Here is a 16,545-nt window from a genome sequence, read left to right on the forward strand (position 1 = left end):
CTTTATTTAACGATACAATTTCACGACCCTGAAGATCGATGGTTGGCCAAAATTATTAGGCGTTAAAGTGTTGATTTTACGTTCACCCACGGCGTTTGAACTTTTTACAGATAGAAAGGCACTTCTGAAATAAATACATGCATATTCCTCGAGGTTGAATCTCATTTAGAATTTTCGGGCAGGCAGCGTTTGCATTGCACAGATTCGTTTTAAGTATTACAGTGCGATACTTTTAGCGTAGAAAAGCGCTTCTCTTTGTTCTGTTGCATAAAGCCTCCGAAAACTTTACTTGGGCGGTGTGTCGGTTAACTTTGTGCTTCCCATTTGTACGCCATTGCTGTGGAGCACCAGTTCCTCCCTCGTGTAAAACACCACGATTTCCTCCACGCTCGAGAACGATTGCTCCTTCGTTTTCGCTGAGCCCAATGCGTATCTAACAACGAAAAAAAAAACGTTTTTTAATTCTGCTTGTTGAACAAGGAAATTAAGAATTATGTCTCCCTTACCTGTTATCGCGTCTCTTCCGGACTGGAACGTTGTAAACTCTGTCGTTGTACCAGAGGACCAATGCCAGTGGATTGTTCGCGTTCGATGTGGATGGTCTCAGGAGGAAGTATCCATTTTGCGGGTTGCCATAAGTACTTTCTATGTAAGAGACAAGAAATGTTAGTTTCTTTACTACTGATACTGATAGTATAATGTATTTACTAGTTTTCTACTATTGACCGCGTCGCCGTAATGGCGCTGTAATCGAGTCGTGTGCCGGCCACCGGTGACCCCCACGACAGTCAACGTGTTAAACATTCTGATTTCAACTGTACTTATTGAGGGGTCTAAGCACTGTTTCACAAATGTTAGAAATTTAATACGTACGTTCTTTGATAAGAGCCGTCGCCTGCTCCCTGGTGACGTTGTGGAACCAAGGTTTGTCTACGTAGGAGTGTCTCTCAGGTGGCGGTGGCAGCGGTCTAGTGGCTCTTTCCGACAACAGCGAAGTGTTACTGTTGGAATGAGGCAGTGTAGCCGATTTCTTCTCGGGGGATCGTTCTGCAATCAATGAATATTAAAAAATTACAAAACTTAATGCAACAGTATATCTCAAGTTTACATTTCTTATATATGTATCTTAAAATAATATACAATAATTCTTAAGTTCCTCATGAATATTTTTGACAATTCAACTTAACAGATTTATTTTAAATGTAACATTTTTCGGAAGTTCCAGGACGTGGAACTTGATAATTTTGGCTTGCAAATGGCTCAATCGATAGGGTACGCGTTAACGATTCCGTGAATCGTCGAGCCAGGATTATTTGTTTCACTAACTTGCTAGATTGAGCCGAGCCTGCGTGAGGGTTGCCTGGGTCAGACACTCCGAGAGACTGGCTTGACGGCGTATCGCCGTGTTCAAGGACACGTTTCTTTTCGGATCACCGATCATAGTAGCCATTTTTCCGGGGGGATCGTATCGTCAACGTTTCGCAACGCAGTGTATCGTCCACGGCCCGTTCACGCGTTTAACAGTAGCACGTGCACCAGCATGTCGTCGTCGGATCCTGTTCCGTCCATGATCGAACGTCTGGGGGGGGCCAGCGCGACGCGACTGATCAGGATGCGGACGTACGCGCGTAAATAAACACTCTGTTGAAGCAATATCGGGTTTATCTTTCTTTTTTAATCGCCGCGAGAACCGACGTCACTCATGGTCCATCTGGCGACTGAACAGGAAATAGAAATATTTACGATTTCGTCGGTCAACGTCTAACAATTTGAGCAAACTTGTTTACAGATTCGAAGCTTCGAGCTGGTCAACGTTTGTAAATGTTATAATGTTGTAAACTAATAAGATTCAGGGTTTCAACAGCTTGAGTAATCGTTGGATAAAGGCTATAGATCGAAAGCTTTTAAGTCTATAGAACTGGGGTATCTTTGATCGAGGCTTGCGCCTTATAGTTAACACTTTGACGGCCGCTGTCACGTATACGTGACTTTGCAAGCTAGCAGACGTTGGCCACTGTCACGCATGCGTGATCTACTGTATCAGTCACCATTTCATCATACATTCGACTTATTACGTTTGTTGAGGTTACATTTAGAATTCCTTATAATAATATTCCTAGCGTCTTCATGTATCTTTGGTCTGCAATATCAGTGGTGACGAACAACTCTCTTTGCCTGATACGTGTGGCCATTAAAGTGTTAAGTCTACATTATGAAACAGAGAGAGTCAGTGAATAAACGACAGAAGGTTTGCAAGGTCTAATAACTTGTATAGACGTTGGATGATGGTCTACAGATTCTACGCTTCAAATTGTTTGTTTAGAGTCTCTCAACTGAATACAAACTATGTAGCAGAGACTGGAGAAATACGGAACAACATTCACAATTGAATGGACGTCTAAGGAGAAGAACGTCACAAATTTTATGAGTTTTTCCATTTAATGAGAACTAGTATGACGCAGAGGACGGCTTGGCAACGTTTTTAATTGTCGATGATGATACTGGGAATCAGGATCTGCACAGAAAGAGAGAATGAACACCGATGAGGAAACTAAAGAAGGATGTACATGTGTTATCAAAGCTCTTACCACGTCATAACCGTGCCATTTCCGGGAATCACTTTCCTGAGGTTTTCTGGGTAATTCCAGAATGAATAATGCCAACTTATCGCCTTTTCAAATTAAAAATTCAAGTAGTAGTGAGAAAATTTGTTAAATACAAGTGCAAGATAAGAAGCAGAAGGTTCCATTGCTGAACTATTATACCCAGCTGCTTCTTTACTTGCTTTAAATGCTATTAAATGCTTGAGTGAACAATTAGTAAAGCCTACAGGTTCTAAGCTTCCTGTCTATCATATGTAGAATTTTACAACTGAATATTATGAGAGGTTTTGTGGTACGCTTTTGGTCCACGCGAAGACTAAGCAAAACACAGAACAATGTTCAAGATTTTGACAAAACAATGCCTAATGACTCGAGCAAACGTTGGATAAAGCTACCAAGCTTCGATCTGACAATGTACGAATCCTTAACCGAGTCTTACATCTAAAGCAACTCCTCCGAACTACAAAGCAGAGTTTGAATATTCTCTGGCTCGTTCCCGATGCTCGCGCGACGAAATCACTGCACAGACTGGCATTTAATTCGAGAACGACAACAGCCTTGCTATAATGATCGGCCATCCGTTGGTCCCTCAGCATGGGGTACGCTCAGTTCTCTCGAAGCGTAAAAATACACTGAACAGAAACTCGTGTGTATTTTGGGGGCGTGTATCGGTCACGTTCGAGCTTCCAATTGAGGGAAACGGCGCGGTAAATATTTGGTTAAAAATTCTACGCCTCCAGTCTCGAGGCCCGTGCGTACGAACACGTACACCGGTGGTTTTCAACTGGCAAATTAACGAACAGAAAATTATTCACGAAATTAAATAACCGGCATCAATCATCAATTTTTTTTTAAATTGAAAAATTTACGAATTAGGAGATTAAAACGAGTCACTCGGTACAAGCGTGCCGCTTTAAACGATAAACGTTTTAATCTACGGTTTAGGCTCTCTATTTTATCAATAGTTCACGTGATTCTTATCAGACAAATATTGAAATAAAAATAAATAACGTGTACAAATTATTGAATCTATTAAATGTCGAGGAGTCTGTAATTTCATTTATATCTATTTTATGTCTATTATTTTATTTATTAATATCTTTTCGTTCAGATATTAGTTATTGATTTTTTCGACTACGAGGCGCAGAAATTTGTTGTTTTAGAAGAGAAGACGCTTTTCATAGAGTTTGAGAACCACTGGCCCGGCCAATGTGTAAATAAGCGGTGCTGTGTACCTGGTGGCTCGGGCGGTTGTGAATAACAACACCTAGAGAGTCCTCTCTTGATCCTCACTATCATATCGGACACCTCATCGGCCAAACGGGCGCCCAGGCCACCCACGAGCTGTTTGCTCAGTCTCAGATAAAAACAGGAACACATTCCATCACACTGTTTCCGTTTCAGTTTCGATCACCTTTTCTCGATGCCCGATCGACGACTTTAAACCGTTCCGTTTGTTCTTCCCGTTGCTCATGGTAAGCGACTCGGCCAGAAACGGGCAAAATCGTTCTCCAAATACAAATTTCTGTTACACGATAGAAGACAAAACGTTCTTCGTTCAGCACAAAAATTAGAATTTCGAATCGTGAAACTTGATCGTATCCAAAGATAAATATTTATACTCGTAACTACAGAAATAAATCACTGGTACTGTATTCTCATTCGTCGTTTGTCGTTCGAATACGATTTTGTTTATCTTTGGACTCAGCGTTACTCGCCGTTAACGATCTCGATTTTACCCCTCGATTATCGTTCGAGTTTTCGTAAATCGGCCACGATACCGTCGCGAAATGAATCGAAATAAAGGGCACGATAGTTCGTTCATGACTGGCTACAATTGCATCCGTGCATCAGGTTGCACGAACGCCGACCATTTGCCACACAGATGTTTATGGGAAGTTGGGCCACCGGGGGCCTCTTATTATTTCGATTTTCACGCAGACCATGCTTTTTGCTGGCCACCGTAACGCGTTCAGCCCTCCCATAGAACGTCCTCCGCCTAATTTCCGTTTCTCTCTCCTCCCTCCTTTCTTTAAAGGCTTTTCCCCCGTCGACGTAACATGGGAACCGCTTCGTCGACCATTTGCTGCTCCCCCGTTGCACGTGGAGGATAGTACCGAAGGTCGTGTCGCAGTTACAGGTGCAGTTGACAAGTTCCAACGAACGTTTTCCAACAAATCTTCCAAATCACCTTATAAAAAATTCGATTTTACAGTACCAACCCTTTGTCTTCTCCAAGCTCGACCAGCTTGAAGTCGAGGAGGAACTAGCCGACAACTGAGCAGGTTTCGCTGGCAGTAATGGCGGCGGGACTGTATTCGGTGTCCTTTGAATGGGGCTCAAGTAGTATCCGTTGTCATCCGGCTGAAAGAATTGCACAGGTCACTTACTCTTACTCTGATCAAATGGTACATCTTTGAGGTAATAATAATGCGTTTGAGTATTTACTGTCTCCGTGATCGACTCGTAGATCTCATACTGTAGCTCGTCCTCCTCCAAACTCGTGACACTCGGCGGTTGATAAACGCTTTCCGCGGAACTCTGATGGCCACTGGCCAGCGACAGCTTGCTGGTCGTCCTCAGCATGCTCCTCTTCTGATTCAGCTCGATGATCTGCTCGTCGAACGACTCGTATTCGTCCTCACTTTCCTCCGTTCGCGCGGGCAAATTAGCGACGAGGTCGAGGCTCCTCAAGGTGCTAGAAGGCTTCCCTTGATCCTTGCTGGGTCTCTCGATGATCATCGACTGATCTCTGGGTCTCTTTGGCTCCGGTGGCGGGGGTACGGCCATTCTTTCTGAAATCGTATTCGATATTTAGTTTCTCATTTTTATAAAAGAGTACATAGAACAAAGATACTTAATTCCATTCATCTTTGTCTCTTCTAGGTGCATAGTTAGATCAAAATAGACTGATCTCTCGAGGCTACTAGAGTTACATCTTCCTAAAGCAAATTATAATATTTGATACTCGTGTTTTATTTTATTTATTGATTTAAGAAAATAGAGTTTTGGTACCACGTGTTTAGAACAGCGTTGTTACGCCGTCTACTTTGTACGTTCATCATAATTATACGCTTTCAACGGTCACCGTCCAGTAACCACGAGGAGAAAACATATCAGGAAATAAAGCAATATTTTTTTTTTACAATTCACTACACACTGGAATTCTACTTTGAATGTTGCAATCGTGGAGGCAACGTAACAGAATTTTGTACTATTTTACTAACAAATGCAACACTTCTATCTAGATAAACAGTCTTAAGGGGCCTTTCTAAAAATTTAAAAAATCGAATTTTTTTTTTTACGTTTTCTTTTAGTATGTAGTCTCGAAAATATATCTATTAAATATTAAATTGAAATTCTGAAAACTAACGAAATTATAGCTTGTTTAAAATTGTTTTTCTCGGAACTACATTTTTCGGCATTGCGTATGTGATAACGAAAAAACTATTCAAGATATCAACATGAAACTTACACAGTATCTTTACAACTAGTCTCCCTACAGCACGAACTAGGATAATTGCGATATATGCAATATTTTTTCTTTTATCAACAAAAAAGCAACCGAATATACGAAAATACTCAGTATTTTTTCATAAAATAGCCATTTTGCCATTTTTTGCTTTTTTTTTTGAAAGATCCTAGTTCATGCTATAACCACACTCATCTACATTAAGAATATCATTGCTTTTTAAAAATTTCTCAGTCAAGGCGCCGTTCGTAAAACCTGTTGTTTCTTAATCAACAAAAACAGCGTAATCAATAGACATTATGCGTTGCAAAAATTCATAAATATAGCTAAACGTATAATAAACGTATCTACAAAATACGGAATTAATCGCTGTTTAATAGCCCGCGCAAAAAAATCACAAACTTTTCGTGCCTACAAGATGCCCCCTTAAGACGGTGAATCTAGTTCGATCTTTGTACAGTAGATGTCAGCCACTGACTTTTCATTTGACTAGGAACATTCGGTTTCGGCTTCGAGTACAGAAACGATTTCTGCGGATGATTGCTATCCGAGGACGGGAACTCTTTCCGTCTCGCTTGCAAGGATTCTGGTTTCGGTACGATCATGGGTTTCTTGGTGTTCCTCAGTTGCAGTTGCTCCTTGAGCTGCTCTGCCAACGACTTCTCGAACTGGCTGTGCAACCTGGAAACGTTCTTCGTGGGTTTGGTCTTCAATTCCTGGCAATTGGCGTAGGTGTTCTCGTCGTCTTGTATGGAGCCACAATTGGCGTAGGTTCCTTCCTCTTCCCGCCTGGTGGCAGCATCTTTCCGGGACTCCTTTCGTTTGGACTCTGCACCGTCCAGCGGTACCTTCTGGCTGCCTCTGAACCCAGGATTAAATTGTTCTTTTTGAACCTCCGGCAAGGCTGTGTCGTCGTTGGTCTCGTCCTCGAAATCGGTGCCCCAGGAACCGGTGTCGCTGAAGTGATCCTCGTGGCTCTGCGGTTCCGGCATCTTCTCCTCCACGAATTTCTCCGGCGATCTCTTTAACTCTTCTATGAACGCCCACAGGCTCCTACGCAGACGGAAATAAGATATTTACAAACTGTTGTTGTTAAGGGGGCAGTCTTTGAATGATAGAAAATTGAACCATTTTTCTTAATTTTTTTTAAGTTATTGTTACATCTGATATTATGGTTCTTTTTTGCAGTTTACTTAGCTATCCTTCGGGGAATACAAGATAATTTTTTTTATTAATTTTTATTAACTTTTAACGTCGTTATCACGCCCTCAGTGAACACGTGTTTAAACACTGGCGTAGGCGATCGCAGCTCTCAAGGTTGACTAAATAAAAAAAATGAAAAAGATTTTTATTCGGTAGGTTTACAGTTATCGCCCGTACCAAAATAATTCATATTGCAAATTGACAAAATGGTGGAAGCTTAAAGTAAAAATTGCAAAATCTCGTCGTTTCTTTTGCAACTTTTTAATAAAAAAAGATATAATAAACGAATTATAACAATTTGATTTTGGTGTATTATTTTTTAACAACTTATGTTGAATTTGATCGATGCAATGGCAAGAATACATATTCCAGTTAAAAGAAAAATCGTATTTTAAGGTTATTGTCAACATGAAGGGTATCAATAAATATACGTGTTAAGAGTAACGCCAAGAAATATTGCTTTACATTGGCTCTTGGGGAAATATTAATGAAAACAATTATACGCGTTTCTGCGATGCACTAGAAACGTGGTCTGTTACGCAGAGTCGGATCCCATTGTAGTTTCGATTGGTATGCAAACGACGTCGCTTTATTATCAAGTGGAATTTCCTTAATAAACGAAGACGGTGAATTTCCTAGCGTCAGCGCGTCCCACGCGATAGAATTACGTGCAACCAGCAACCATCGAACCCGTGATGGCCCAGAGGACGGCCTTCGGAATCACCGCGACATATTTCGGTTTTGCGCGAGCCGTTGAACTGGCCTCTCGGTATGCGTACAGCGTCCCATGGTGCTTTCTATGGGCGTCGTCGCTCGCCAAATTTTTCAACGGCCATGAAGCCAGAACACGTTTGATCAGTCGGCTATGTTCGACGACTATATCCGTAAATTAGTTACCATTTGTTATTTAAATTGTAATTTTAGCTAGAACCAAAATATGTTCATAAATGTTTAGAATCTTTGGAGGTCAAAACGAAATAAAATAAACAAACGAGGGCTCTGAGAAGAGATCGTCACAGCCGACTGAATACTATTTTCATCTTCAGTTATCAAGGTATCCTGTTATTGAGACATTGAAAAATATCGTAGATCAATGTATGGGAATTGTAATAAAAAATACATACAGGGTGTTCAGTCAACCCTGGGAAAAATTTTAATGAGGGATTCTAGCAGCCAAAATAAGACGAAAATCAAGAATACCAATTTGTTGATGGAGGCTTTGTCAAAAAGTTATTAACATTTAAAGTTCCGCCCTTACTGAATTTTTTTCTCGAAAATGCGCAGGATTTCGGGGGTATGTCTATTCACCAAAAATGATTATAATTAACCCCCGCAACAGAAAATAATTTTTTTAGAACGATTTGAAATTTTTGTTTTCCGTCGAAAAATTTCATACCTTCTCGAATTTTTTTCTCGAAAGTGGGTAGGATTTTAAGGGTATGTCTAATGACCAAAGATAATTGTAATTGACCCCCGCAACAGAAAATAATTTTTCCAGAACGATTTGAAATTTTTTTTTCCTTCGAAAAGTTTCATACCTTCTCGAATTTTTTTCTCGAAAATGGGTAGGATTTCAGGGGTGTGTCTATTCACCAAAAATGATTGTAATTGACCCCCGCAACAGAAAATAATTTTTCCAAAATGATTTGAAATTTTTGTTTTCCGTCGAAAATTTCATACCTTCTCGAATTTTTTTCTCGAAAGTGGGTAGGATTTTAAGGGTATGTCTAATGACCAAAGATAATTGTAATTGACCCCCGCAACAGAAAATAATTTTTCCAGAACGATTTGAAATTTTTGTTTTCCTTCGAAAAATTACATACCTTTTCCAATTTTTTTCTCGAAAATGCGCAGGATTTCGGGAGTATGTCTATTCACCAAAAATGATTGTAATTGACCCCCGCAACAGAAAATAATTTTTCCAGAACGATTTGAAATTTTTTTTTTTCGTCGAAAATTTCATACCTTCTCGAATTTTTTTCTCGAAAGTGGGTAGGATTTCGAGGGTATGTCTAATGACCAAAAATGATTGTAATTGACCCCCCAATCGAAGATAATTTTTCCAGAACGATTTGAAATTTGAAATTTTAATTGTTAATAACTTTTTAACGAGGCCTCCATCGACAAATTGGTATTCTTGATTTTCGTCTTATTTTGGCCTCCAGAATCTCCCATTAAAATTTTCCCCAGAGAGACAGACATTTGTTCCCGAGCGTCTAATTTACTGAGCGACGAAACGACTGATCGGTCCAGATGGCCCGCTGATTATCTCGAGCCGGGTGAAACGTTTAATGTTTCGATGCATATGAGTAATTGCTGGAATCGAGGTGAACACGCGATTCGAAGGCGTGTCTTGTGAAGATTCTTCGCGAGCGTAGAGAGGAACCGTTAGACCGTGACACGGACTTCGTAATCCTATTTCTCGGCAACAGTTCACGCATTATTCGGACGCGTTTCGACGAAACGCGGTGTTCTGTAAGATAAATGTCCCCGATCGAGGGCACATTTTTCGCAAATTGACAATTTAAAAATTACGCGATAACTATACAGGGCCAACCCTGGGAAAAATTTTAATGAGAGATTCTAGAGACCAAAATGAGACGAAAATCAAGAATATCAATTTGTTGATTGAGGCTTCGTTGAAAAGTTATTAACAATTAAATTCAAAAATTTCAAATCATACTAAAAAAATTATATTTAGTTACAGGGGTCTATTACAAGCATTTTTGGTGAACATACATACCCTTGAAACCCTATCCACTTTCGAGAAAAAAATTCGAGAAATTATGAAATTTTTCGACGGGAAAAAAAATTTCAAATCGTTCTGGAAAAATTATTTTCGGTTGCAGGGGTCAATTACAATCATTTTTGGTGAATAGACATACCCCCGAAATCTTACCCACTTTCTAGAAAAAAATTCAGTACGGATGGAACTTTAAACGTTAATAACTTTTTAACGAAGTCTCCATCAACAAATTAGTATCCTTGATTTTCGTCTTATTTTGGCCTCTAGAATCTCCCATCAAAATTATTCCCAGGGATGGAACACCTTGTATATGGTTGATAAAAAATTGTTTTAAAAAAACCTTTAGAATAAACTAAATTCAATATACTTTGTAACATATGCGAAAAACTAAATTCTCTATATACGATATGATGTTTAAAAAATCCGCCACGGGATTCAACATTTCTTCGACGTTGTTTTGATTCCTGCGAAGATCGGTTTGCAGCATCAATTTCAAAGGTTAATGACTTCGTCTCTGCTTTACCCGGGACGTCGTTATTAAGACGATCTTAACGAAATATAGACACCTCTGGCAATCCTGGATGAACGTAATTTCGCATGGGATTAGAATTTCATTAGAAAATTTGGAAACGCGACGACAATTGAACCAACGTTGGAATTAAGTGCAATTTCTTACCTTACGCGTATTTTGTTTCTCTTACCATATCAACGGACGCGTGAGGTCACTCTTCCACAGCGCCAGCTGCCCTTCCGTCAATTGCTGGAATAATTACAATGAATTAAGACGGGCATAATAGAACACGCGCCGGTTGGGCCGAAATACGAGTCGGTTATGAATGAAACACGGTACATTATATTAGAACGTTTCCCCGGTCTTCGTTGGTTATAAATATCATTTCACCAGAACACTTTCTCGTGCCAATAATCATATAATTTTACGCACGATGCACCAGAACGGTCCACGCAAACTTACACGCAACGATATGCCTAAAAAAAACATTTTAAGAACTTTCCTTATTTTTAAAAATATAAATAAAACTCCTAGGACGTCGTTTGCATAATTGCAACAACTTATTCATTCCACTCGCTTTTAAAAATAATTAAATTTAGGAAATAGTTTCGCAATAAAATTTTTAAATGGCGCTGACGCATGCGCCGTGAGCGCGTTCGATGTTTACTTCCCCAGAAGCTATTATTCCGCGTTTCAGATTCAAGTTGCGAGGAAGAAATCGTCCTCCATTCGTGGACGTCGTGACGACGAGTCATTGTCCTCGGTATTCTGAAATCCCAGCTGCCTATCCACGCGACAAAGAATTATCAGCGGTGTTTGCGACACACGTGCGGCAACGCGATACCGTCAACAGAGCCGTGAACGGTGCGAATGGTACTCGGCGAAGCGCGAAGAAAAAACTATCAAGTCCGCGGAGGGATCGAGTTTCGAACGATTTACTCACCAGTAGCTCGCTGCCGTCGATTTGTCGCTTCGTGATAGCTTTGCAACATTCTTCCAAACCGTTCTGTAAAACGAGGAAAACCGTGTAATCAAACAGGATATGCCGCAACGATAAGACGTCCTTTCTAACTTTTTTCAAGTATATGCATCATCAAAAAATAGCGAGGATATTTTACTCATCGACCAGTACTTATATTTAAAAAAAAGAAACTAGAATTAATCACGTCTAAAGTTCGTCGATTATTGAAATTAATCGCTCACGACAATCGACGATCAAATTAATTAAACCGTTTTAAATTGTTGATTTATTCGTTGAAACTTCGGATCGGTTTAATTTTGTGTTTTTTTGTAATTTAATTTTGTAATTTATGTCGTGTAGAAATTTAACAATCGAATGAGACATTCTGTTTCGATAAAAAAATATTGATTTAATTAATATTAAAAAACGTTATTCCGTAAAATATTGCATAACATAATATAATAATTAAGCGTTCTGTTTCCGCGTAGCTTCCAATTCCTTACAGTCAATGGAAATAAAACGAAGTTATCTGCAGAGATACAAGAACCCTTTTATATCCGAGCGAGTTTTATCAGTTCCGTAATAGAAACGATAGAAACACGCGAAGCGTGCCAAGTTTGAGGATTCAAAATTTCTTCCAAGGTGGGAGTAAAAAGAAAGCGCGGTATGGTACGCGAACCTCGTGTATTTCGTTCCATAGTCGAACGCTAAAAATAAACACGGTGAACCATAGTTCGTAGTTTCGTACACGTACGCCGCGCCGCGATGCTTGGCATTCCGGATTTGTCACTCTTTGACAACCACTCCGCAAATTATACCAACCGATCAAATATTAAGATCGTGGTTCGTGTGATTAAACCCGATACATCACCGACGAACTCGTAAAAATTCTCCAGCAATGTTAGTGGTTGGTAGTAGCTTGTAAAACTCATGGCAATCGCCGTCAGAGACAAAATTGACGAGAAGAAATCATCGAAATATTAAGTTCGTAACAATTTTTTAAATAAGCCATTTCACCTTCTGAACCAACTGAACCGATCGATATTGACCGATCTCTGTTTTTTGAAACCTCGATGCTATCACGTTCTGTCATCTGTTGATTAAACATAATATGTTGTATCGTGGAAGATAGCAGAATGGTACAAATGGTTCGCCACGATATGCCACTTTTTTCTTTAATACTAGAACTATCGATAATTATAGTGTGTTTATTTGTACCAAAAATAGAGACGCGAAGAAATATATAATGCAATGGAAATAAATAATTTCAAAAATTCAGTCGAGTAAATTTTTTATAAGTCTCATTAGAAATTACGAATGGATCATTTTGACTGGTTTGGTAGTTCCAGTGTTAAATGCACGAAAGAGTAATTTTGTACAAATCAATCGATCTCATTAAAATACCCATGGGAATATATCTATATATACCTCAACTTTTACGAAAAAATCAGATTTTACTATCCGTGTAGAGAATCGATCTAATTAACGGAACAAACTCGCGTAACGCGTGTATATCGATCGTCTCGTTGCCGATCGGTGTAAATGACTTTGCTCGCGGCGATTGTCGTTTCTCTTTACCGTTAACCATGCTTAAAACACTGACTTCGAACGAACGAGCGACGAGTCGGCGAAAAATTTGTTGAAAACTTGATACGCCTCCTGTCAAGACGTTCGTGGACAGCAGTTGCCCCTGCATTAGTCACGATTTAATGACAAAAAGTCTCCGTCTACGGTAGACTCGCAGTTTCTGGACTAAACGAACGTCCAAGTTCCCGTGGCACGTCAAAAAATGTCTGACGAGCGCCGTTCAGGATCCCGGCGCAGAGTTCGCTGTAAAAGAGGCTTGTCCAGCGGTGTCAAGGGTCGTCCGAGTTTACTCACCTTTTGTAGCAGGCACAACACGTCGCTGGTAGTCCAATTGGAAATGTCCTCGAGGGCGTTGATCTGCGATGTCTTTTTAAACATTGCACCCGCGTGTTCGCGCGCCCGCTACAAAAAAAATCGTCGCACGTGTTCGCCGCCCGGTCGCATCTGCATCTAGTTTTTGTTGGGCGAGGTGTCTTGACAACCCTCGGCCGCTTCGTATTTTCCTCTTTTTCCCCCCTCCGGTCCGATGACGTACGCGCGATGACGACCGTTCCGCAAACCGACACGACCAACTGTCCATCGCGACTGCGATTGGTCATTTTCCAACAGTGCACCTGTTTCACCACACCGCGATCCATACCAGCGACACTCAATCCGTGGCTCCACGTCCCCACGATCGCACAACGGAATTTCCAACAATTCGTTCGTTGCATCAGTCCGTACGTTTATTCAACTTTTTAGCGTATTAGCACGTTTGCAAGCGTTTGGCGGATATATACGTGCCATACAATGACCGCCCAAGGAATCGTCATGCAGGGGCGGCTCTGGAAAAGTTACTAGTGGCGGCGGAGGGGCGAAACATGCAAAAGTCCTTTTCTAACCTCCTTTTGCGAGACTGAAAATTTTATATTTCAATTATTTACACAAATTCGTACTCAGACATATTTACAGAGTGTGATGTAACATGATTAACTCGTCAAACAACAATTTTATAAAAATTTTGCGATTTATCTTTAGAAATTGATTAAAAGAAATTCTCGCTGTTCTCGTCTCCTAACAATTTGAAAAATTGGTACCCTCTAAATCTGACCACCCTTAAAACTGCATATAATTTGTCCTAGAGTCGGCCCTGTGTTATTAACATTACAGTTACAGTTCTCCACGTATGTTACGTCGTGTTCTATATGTATTCACACATGAACTCTTTGAATTTAATTGTGTGAATTCTGAATTGAGCACCGTTGCTTGAAAGTCGCGTTCACACTGTGCTGCAAGCTATTTTGCAGTTTTCTGTTTAAAACAAAATGGTGACATTTTATCGATACCGCAAAAGAGGCGAAAAATCCGGTTATGCTAACGTATTTTAATACATTCGCGATAGTGTCTGTTTTCCAATTTGTCTGGTTAACGCGCAACAGTGCCCGATAACAATAATTGACGTATGAATTAGCATTGTTTTTAATTACCAAAACGATTAGCGAAGCTTGCCGCTCGCAGCACGGGAACATTCTACTGTAGTTAAAGGGGATTGGTGAACGTCTGCGCCGACGCAGAAGTTCTCCATTCGCAAATATAAAGCCTCCATGAATGCACCGATGAAAGTCGCGTAGACAAACGCCGTGACGAGTGAGAAAGTTGTTGAGAATATTTTTTTTCGTTAATAACGCGTGTTTGAGAAGGAAACGGGCACGAAAATCCGTGACAGGATGACTGTCACCGATCTCTGTTCTGAGCCGGACTATGAGGATTACGTTAAGTGAGTAATCGTCGTTTTAAATATTTGGTTTCTAAAAACGACAGAACAATAACCCTATCTTGCTTTGCTTGACATATCGCTGCATGTATATATTTATTATTAGTTACGAGTGCTTCGAAAGAACGCTTTTCATTTTCTTACGACGACCGTACAGTTTTTGTAATTTTTATAATTGATAATCAACGTTTCGCGTCTCTTGTTTGTTTGGTATGGAATTACCCCGGGATCGAAAGTCACGAAATTTTTACCGATATTGTCTTGCGATAATATAACGGTGCTTCGACGTTGATGCTTCTGCATAACAGCATGCGGGAAATTTGTGATTTTCAAGGACGTTTTTTTCTCACGTTAGGTCGCAGGATCTTTCCGTTATTCATTTCTATGCACCATGGGCCGATCAGTGTTCCCAAATAAACATCGTTCTCGACGAAATGAGCAAGCTGGCCGAATACAAAGGAGTGAAATTTGCCAAGATCGAAGCCGAGAAAGTGCCCAATTTATCGTTAAAGGCTGGCATCACAGCTGTGCCGACGGTTATTTTGACGAGAAACGACACTATAGTCGACAGAGTAGACGGAGCCAATCCGTCCGCTATTTCGGCAAAAGTTGAGAGACACTGCGCCCACAAAAACACAACCTCGATCGAAGCCTGCAAACCGAAAGTAAATCTCGACGAAAGAATAAAGAAGTTGGTAAATCAGGCGCCTTGTATGCTATTTATGAAAGGAAACCCTGCCAATCCGTGCTGTGGATTCTCTAGAACGATAGTCTCGATCTTGGATACCTACAAAGCGGATTACCAATCGTTCGACATCTTGCAAGACAACGATGTCAGAGAAGGACTGAAGAAGTACAGTAATTGGCCAACGTATCCGCAGCTCTATGTGAACGGAGAATTGATCGGGGGATTGGACATTGTAAGAGAAATGAGCGAATCGGGAGAGTTAGAAAGCATGCTGCCTAAGAAGAGTTAATGTGTAAGGAAAGTAAGTTTCACAAATATTGTTGGTCGTTGTTTGTATCATAGCGAATACAGGTGTACATTGCTTTACGTTCTATTTATTGTAGTCTACTTGTACGATACTTTTGAATTATGTCCTATGATTCCTTAGAACGTGTTGTCGACGTAAAATCAATGCACATGTTACAAATAAATGAAAGTGAGAAAGGAGAACGTGATTGTAAAGTCATACAAAATCCTAGACATCGGAAGCTGTGCAGGGTGTATCTGAAAATGATGTGCGAGCAAGCACCAGATTCGTTGTTAAAAATAAATACAGAATAACCGAAAAGAAACGAACGAGGATAACTTGTTTTTTAAAAATATTCCATTGAAACGAGAAAAAGATAGATTATTTATTTAATTACAGTATTAACATACAACAATGGTACCCGTTACAATCGCTGCCGTAGCTACGGAGTACGCCTGTATTATTTAATCGTAGGAGACCTTACATTAGTTAATAAATATGGGATTATTATGTTTCTTTCAGATGTTGAGAAAAGCTGGTCATTATTTTTAAACTCTTTTGTATTGGTTGTAAAAACTTCTATCATTTGTTCTGCTAAAATATGTAATAAATTAAATCATCCGTATAAAAAGTAATTCTTTGCGCGCCCTGCAATTTCAGTAAGATCGCTGAGAATTGCTCGTTTGAACAGACAAAACCTACAAGTTCTTTCAGTATGAAATCATTTTATTATAG

General features: G+C 40.0%; 2 protein-coding genes across 3 annotated transcripts; one reads left to right on the forward strand and one right to left on the reverse strand.

Moving 5' to 3' along the window:
- LOC122405470 (lymphocyte cytosolic protein 2-like) lies at positions 1-14,450 on the reverse strand. Its single transcript, XM_043410244.1, has 9 exons — positions 13,378-14,450; positions 11,479-11,541; positions 10,726-10,784; positions 6,554-7,128; positions 5,052-5,398; positions 4,826-4,967; positions 874-1,047; positions 507-645; positions 1-433 (listed from the first exon to the last, which is right to left on the reverse strand). The coding sequence occupies exons 1-9, from the start codon at positions 13,459-13,461 to the stop codon at positions 286-288; spliced, it is 1,731 nt and encodes a 576-aa protein (XP_043266179.1). The 5' UTR covers positions 13,462-14,450; the 3' UTR covers positions 1-285.
- Positions 14,451-14,635: 185 nt separating this feature from the next.
- On the forward strand, positions 14,636-16,435 carry LOC122405472 (glutaredoxin 3). Of its 2 annotated transcripts, none has more exons than XM_043410250.1 (3): positions 14,636-14,839; positions 15,192-15,825; positions 16,333-16,435. In XM_043410250.1, exons 1-2 carry the CDS (start codon positions 14,790-14,792, stop codon positions 15,811-15,813), a joined length of 672 nt encoding a protein of 223 aa, XP_043266185.1. In that variant the 5' UTR covers positions 14,636-14,789; the 3' UTR covers positions 15,814-15,825; positions 16,333-16,435. The 2 variants fall into 2 exon arrangements, with proteins under 2 accessions (XP_043266185.1, XP_043266186.1); XM_043410251.1 differs by lacking the exon at positions 16,333-16,435 and adding an exon at positions 15,952-16,302.
- The last annotated feature ends 110 nt before the right edge of the window (positions 16,436-16,545 follow it).

Source organism: Colletes gigas, unplaced genomic scaffold (genome assembly GCF_013123115.1).
Source record: "Colletes gigas isolate AHSC1104 unplaced genomic scaffold, ASM1312311v1 Colletes_gigas_Sc00004, whole genome shotgun sequence".
Taxonomy (NCBI): Eukaryota; Metazoa; Arthropoda; class Insecta; order Hymenoptera; family Colletidae; genus Colletes; species Colletes gigas.